The 7515-nt window shown below is 34.9% G+C and overlaps 1 protein-coding gene across 1 annotated transcript in view; it reads right to left on the minus strand.

Moving 5' to 3' along the window:
• Window positions 1-7515, minus strand: part of GSK3B (glycogen synthase kinase 3 beta) — a 334697-nt gene that overhangs the window by 98283 nt on the left and 228899 nt on the right. Inside the window, exon 5 of the mRNA XM_042781401.1 lies at window positions 660-790. Within this exon, the coding sequence (XP_042637335.1) occupies window positions 660-790 (131 nt within the window). The remainder of the gene's footprint in view (window positions 1-659; window positions 791-7515) is intronic.

Below are 7515 nucleotides of genomic sequence, written 5' to 3' on the forward strand. Positions count from 1 at the left end.
TGCAGCTCCGTGTGTCTCCGTTTTTGGTATTTTCACGCAAATTCTTCTGCTAGTTGGGGTTTAGTCCACTTTTGTATCTTTCCCTTCAAGGCTCAGGGGTCCAACATTATCTTCTGTGTCTGTGTTAATTGGTTTCCCTTTTCTTTGTTGAAGATGGTCTATGCAGTCCTTCTGCCTAGTCTGCCATGTTGCCAGAACTCAAAAATGTATATTTCTAAGAGAGTAATTCCTAGAAGTGAAACTGTTAAATGAAAGACTATACACCTGTAATTGTTGCAGAAATTATCAAAACTACTCTCACAAGGTCTGTCCTGGTTTAAACCCCCTCCATGAGGACTACAGTGCTCTGGCAGCATAGTGCTTAAGGCACTTGACTGTTAACCAGAAGGCTGGTGGTTCAAATCCACCAGCCACTCTGCAGAAGGAAGGTTGGGCAATCTACTTCCGTAGTGATACAGCCTCAGAAACCCAAGGAGGGGTCACTATGAGTCAGGTCTGACTCGACGGCATATAACAACAACAATAAACATGAGGACTATAGTGTTGAACTGACATTATAAAAAGAATGTATTTCAAAGAGCATATGGAAAGGGAGTAGAGAGGGTGGAAAGGGGAGAGAGGGAGAAGAAAGGAAAAAAAAAAAAGGACAGCTAGCTTACCTTCCAAAGTCACAGAGTTTTAAGACAGCTGTATCAGGATCCAACAAGAGGTTCTGTGGTTTTATATCCCGATGGCAGATTCCAAAGGAATGGATATAGGCTAAACTTCGGAACAGCTGATACATATACAACTGTAACAGACAGTAAAAATTAACTGAATACTCTCTATTCCAAACAAATCAGAATCCTTAAGCAGTAAATACAGTAACAGATTTTTTCAAAACCAAACAGATGAAACGCTGGGGAATATTAGACACAGTTAACCTACCTTTAAGACATTTCATGTCATTTCCATATGAATTTACAAACAACATATTATTAACCATATATTTGTACCATTCTTTAATAACTTAAAAAAAGAAGAAAGCTTTACAGCTTGCTTCATAACTTACTAACACTTCACCACAATCCTATGAGATAGTCTTCTGCTTTTTAAGTTCATCACTCTATCTACTATTATGCTGTGTAGTGTAAAAATGCTTCCAGTTTTATCTTTACAATATTTATAATGTGTTTCTGAGATAGCAGCCTTGGATGTAACTGATATAGAGACCTGGGAAAACTAACAGGTGGACTGAGAAAATCTATAATCAATGACCTATCAAGACATTAGTAACACTGTTAGTAATATCATCACTCTTCCCTATTAATCTTCTTCAGAAATTAGTAGATTTTCAAACGCCATTAAAAACACATGCTTAATGGGCATGGAAGAAAATTCCTGACTGAGGAAGAGAAAGATTTTATTGAGAAAGTGAGTATAATTTCTGTTTCCCAAAGTCAGTGTTGTAATTCACTTTTAACTTTATCTGATTATTCATCCTTTGAGCTCTACCCCCAAAAAAACCCTTACAGTGGAAATAATGTCTGAAATAATGCAAACTAAAGATATCAGTGTCTTGGTAAAGAACAAACAAAAAAAGTTAGTTAAAGGTAAGATGAAGCAGTGACATATGACATCATCTTCAGAAGCTACAGCTATAGTTTTAGAAATTATTTCGTAACATAAAACTTTCCTTCATAGAGGCATAATGAAAACTATAGACAATTAGTTGAATTTCAGTACATCCTAAATGTTATATTAAAATAATGCTGGATAATTAAGCTTTCTATACAATCAAGTATGATGTAAAATTGTATAGATAAGACACTCAAAAAGATCAGCATTTTGCCATAAAAGTTAAATTAAGGCATTTAGGTATCAATATATGTAATTTTTATAAGTTTCATAATTCTATTATTATATTACTGTCCACAGAATCAATCTCTAAGTTCTAAAGCTTACTCTAACTCATTACCAAAGAAAATGATCTCCTATAACAAACATGAGTTCATAGGCATTCATTTACTAAAAGAGAGTAAAATTTTACTGTCAGAATACTAATGTTTATTCCAGCAAGAATCATTCGGGGGTGTGTGTGTGTGTGTGTGTGTGTGGAGTGCTGTTTTCTTTTTCAAAAATGCTTAAGTTGTCATCAAAGAATTAAGAAAAGAAAATACAAAAACTTAAAAAAAACCCAAACACTTCAATGTTTAAATGTGGTTCATTTTAAGGTGACATTTTACTGTACTCTTTCACCTGAAATATCTACTATCTCTATCTCAGTTTTCTTTATCTTTTGAAAAGTCAAGATAAAGGATGAAATATACAACTTTATGTCTCATTTCTTCTGTCTTCACTTTGTAAAAGTATTGAAAGACTTTATACACAAGAGATAACAATAACAAGAAAAACTTACCATGTGCCACATACTATTCCAAGTGCTCTCCATGTATTATCTCATTTAAACCTTTTTAAAATAACCCTATGAGCTAGGTGCTGCTATCATTTTCATTTTTTATATATATATAATAATGCCAGCACATAGAAGGTTAAGCAACTTGCCCACTCATCACACACTTAGTATTCTGTAGTGGTCTGATTAAGTACTCCTCTTTTAATTATGGTATATATAAAAAAAAAATTTGTCCTATTTTTATTGTACCAAATAAAGGTACAAAAATTTAATCATTAAATGGCTTGATCACTAAGTAAGATTAGAATTATAAACTCTGAAAAACTCAAAGATATTTAACACATTTTGAAATGCAACTGATATATTGAGCATGTACTAACTGCCAAACCATTTCCAGCTATTTGTTTATTTAATTCTTGCAACCACCAAGATACACATTAATCCTCATTTTCCTAAGAGAGGAAATAAAAGTTAAGAGAATGAGATTAAGTAATTTGAGCAGAGTTACAAAGTTATCATCAAACCCAACTCAAGCCAATATCCTTTCCTCTCTGATATGTGTTTACAACAGTAGAATAACAATCTTACTTATGATTCACAAAAATATTATCAGCTCTGTTGTGAACTCTGACCTTATCCTTTAACATATCTTTTCAATTAAAAATATCTAAATTAGACAATTGCTTTGGGTTGCATTTTAAAACCCACTTACCTCTGAAGGATGCTCATCAAGGAAATTAAAGATGCTCAAACCCTTTTACTTTCTAAATTAACCATCAAGTACAATGTAACCACTATTATAAAAAGGGTGAAGAAATAGCTTTGCAGTAATAATGTCATAGAACAAACTCAATTCCTCCAGAAAAAGTGAAAGTCAATCACAAACAAGAAATGTAGTTGCTATTTTGTTAATGTGCATGCCAAAAAGTCCTTTTTAGATGATAAGTTCTAGGAAGGTAAGAATTACAGGTAGGGCTGACCCTTGTACAATACGGACTTTCAGGGCATGATCCCCATGTAGTCAAAAATTTATGTATAACTTCACTCCCCAAAAACTTTATAATAGTGTACAACTGACCACAAGCCTCAACGATAATATAAAGAGTCAAATAACACAGTTCTTGCTATACAATTAATAAATTTCACACGAAGACACACACATATACACAACTGGTAAGTTTATTAACTGCATGGCATGATGATTATTCACTATTCATTAAGTGCAAGACCCTCAACAAGACAGATTGACACAGTGGCTGCAATGATGTGCTCCCGTATAGCAAGGACTGTGACAACAGCACAGGACTGGGGCAGTTTCATTCTGTTGTACTTAGGGTTGTTACAAGTCAAAGCTGATTTGACAGCACCTAACAACAAGTAAAAGTGGATCATCATAAAGGTCTTCATCCTCATTGCCTTTACGCTGAGTAGGCTGAAGAGGACGAGGAAGAGGAGGGGCTGGTTGTGTTGTCCAAAGGGTGACAGAAGAGGAGGAGGTAGAAGAGGAGGCAGGAGAGTCAGGCACACTTGGTGTAACTTTATGGAAATACAACATAATTTCTTTTCTGACTTTTTTCTTTTTCCTTTCTCTAAAAAATGTTTCTAAACGGTACCAATCCTTCTTCTACCATTTGCTTTAGTTTCAGTGTCCGTTATCACAGAAGGGTCCAGGTCGTAAAAGAAGTCAAAAGCAGTCCTGAATAGCCAGAATGTTTCTGCCAGATTGTCTAATGTCAATTTGTATTCTGGTACTGCTTCTTCTATGTCTTCTCATTGTCTGTCACTGGTTTGGAGGGATTCATCTCCATCAAGTCATTTTCTGGTTTGATGTCTATTAGCTCTTCAATTTCTCCAAGACACATATCTTAAAAAAAATCTGTGTATAAGTGGACATGTGCAGTTCAATCCCACGTTGTTCAAAGGTCAGTTGCACTTACCATTTTTATTTCCATTTCCCAATCCAAGTATTTTTCACATAATAGGATTACACTGAGACTACATACAATGAACAGGCTCTATCTCTTTATACATATATACTGAAATACTTAGAGAGTAAAATAATATCTATAATTTGTTTCAAAATAAAGTGATCAGAGAATAGGGGGTGGTATAAATATAACAAGATTAGTTATCAATTGATAATTGTCGAAGCTGAGTTATGGATACATGTGAGTTCATCATTCTACTTTTATATGCATTTGAAATTTTCAATACTAAAAACAAATGTTTAAGATGACTAAACATGAAAAATGTTAGAATGAAAGGTCCTGAAATTAGTTTCTACGGACAGATACTGTTGTTGCTTCTGACATGTGTCATCAATTCTGACTTACAGGAAACCTATAGAACAGATAATTGTCTCACAGGGTTTCCTAGGCTGAAATTTTTGGGGGAGCACAGTATAAGTCTTTTCAACCCACGGAGCGGCTGGTAAGTTTGGATACCAAACTTTCAGTTAGCAGTTGAGCAGTGAAATATTGTGCCACCAAGGCTCTTTTCAGACAGATGTTAAAACAAAATAATTTGGCTTAGATAGAGACTATGGAACCCCTAAGACTATGGTCCTTAGACACTCTTTACACTTGGAACTGAACTCAATCCTGTGGCTCAATTTTCAGCCAAACAATACACAGGTTTACACAGTGAACAATAAAAATAGGGAGGTTTGCACTCCTTAAAACAATCAGCCGCTTGAGATCTAAAATGCAGTATTAAGGACAAAGTTCAGAAGGCAGGAAGAGGTAGGAAAGAAGCAGAAATTGAAACAAGAAACAGAGGAAGGAAGTGGGATAGGTGATATACATTGTGGGGATTACAATGAATGGCATGAAACAAAATGTGTATGAATTGTTGAAAGGAACACTGATATCCTCTATAAACTTTCACAATAAAAAGTTAAAAAAAAATAATTTGGTGCACTTTCTGTTAAGAAGTGGTGGGAAACAATGAAAGAGCCCCAAAATATATAAATCAGACTTTAAAAGAGTTGAAAAGCCAAATACATGACTCCACAATCATAGTGAGAGATTTTAATACACGATGTACATTGAAAGATAGAACAACTGGGAAGAAACTCAACAAAGATGCAGAAGAGCTAAATAATACAATCCACCAATTTGGCCTTATAGACATCTACAGAGCACTTCACCCAACAGCAGCACACTATACATTCTTCTCCAGTGCACCTGGAACATTTTCCAGGATAGACCATATGTTAGGCCACAAACCAAGCCTTCATAAATTTAAAAACACTGAAATACTGCAAAGCATCTTCTCAGATCATAATGCTATCAAACTAGAAATCAACAACAGGAAGATCAAGAGAAAAAAGTAAACACATGGAAACTGAACAACACCCTCCTTGAGAAAGACTGGGTAAGAGAAGAAATCAAAATTGAAATCCAAAAATTCCTTGAATCAAATGAGAATGATAACACAACATACCAAAATCTTTGGGACACAGCAAAAGCAGTGATCAGAGGCCAGTTTATAACAATAATTGCACACATCAAAAAAGAAGAGCCAAAATCAACACTTTAAACCAACACCTCCAACAATTAGAAAAAGAACAGCAAGTAAAGCCTACAGTCACCAGAAGAAAGGAAATAATCAAGATTCAAGCAGAAATCAATGAAACAGAAAATAGAAGGGGAATAGAAAAAATCAACAAGACCAGAAGTTGGTTTTTTGAAAAGATCAATACAATTGACAAACCACTGGCAAATTTAACAAAGGAAGAGAGAGAGAGAATACAAATAACACAAATAAGAAATGAAATGGGTGACATCACAACAGAAACAACTGAAATAAAAAGGATAATATCAGGATGCTATGAAGAACTGCACTCCAATAAATTTGAAAATCTGGAAGAAATGGACAGATTTCTAGAAACACACCACTTACCTAAGCTAACACAGACTGATGTGGAAAACTTGAACAGGTCCATCATGAAAGAAGAAATTGACCAGGTCATCAAAAAATTACCAACTAAAAAAAGTCCTGGCCCAGACGGTTTCACAGGAGAATTCTATAAAACATTCAGAGAAGAACTGATCCCAATCCTACTCAAACTATTCCAAAACATAGAAAAGGATGGAATCTTCCCTAACTCATTTTAGGAAGCAAGTATAACGTTGATACCAAAACCAGGCAAAGACATCACTCAAAAGGAAAACTACACACCAATATCCCTCATGAATACAGATGCAAAAATCTTCAACAAAATCCTAGCCAACAGACTCCAACAACATATCAAAAAAATCATTCATCATGACCAAGTGGGGTTCATATCAGGTATGCAGGGATGATTCAACATTAGCAAAATAATCAACATACTCCACCACATGAATAAGACAAAAGAGAAGAACCACATAATCATATCAATTAATGCAGAAAAGGCATTTGATAAAATCCAACACCCATTCCTGATCAAAACTCTCAGCAAAATAGGAATACAAGGGACATTCCTCAACATAATAAAGGACATCTATGCAAAACCAACAGCCAACATTACTCTCAATGGACAGAGACTGAAACCATTCCTCTTGAGAACAGGAACCAGACAAGGATGCCTGCTATCACCACTTCTATTCAACATTGTGCTGGAAGTCCTAGCCAGGGCCATAAGGCAAGAAAGGGAAATCAAAGATTTCTAAATTGGCAAGGAGGAAGTCAAACTATCCCTATTTGCTGATGATAGGATCTTCTACCTAGATAACCCAAGAGACTCAGTCAAAAATCTACTGGAAGTAATAGACAGATTTAGCATCGTGGCAGGATATAAGATCAACGTCCAAAAAAAAATCAGTTGGATTCCTCTACACCAGCAAAGAGATTTCTGAAAAAGAAATAAGGAAATCATTATCGTTTATAATAGCTACCAAAAAAATAAAATACCTGGGAATAAATCTTACCAGGGACTCAAAAGACCTCTACAAAGAAAACTACAAAAAACTACTCCAAGAAACCATAACAGATCTACATAAATATAAGAACATCCCATGATCATGGATAAGAAGATTGAACATTGTGAAAATGTCAGTTCTACTCAAAGTGATCTATACATTCAATGCAATCCCAATCCAGATCCTATCAACATTCTTTAGGGATATGGAAAGAAC

Source organism: Orycteropus afer, unplaced genomic scaffold (genome assembly GCF_000298275.1).
Source record: "Orycteropus afer afer isolate SDZICR_OR568_19922 unplaced genomic scaffold, OryAfe1.0 scaffold00114, whole genome shotgun sequence".
NCBI classification, from domain to species: Eukaryota; Metazoa; Chordata; class Mammalia; order Tubulidentata; family Orycteropodidae; genus Orycteropus; species Orycteropus afer.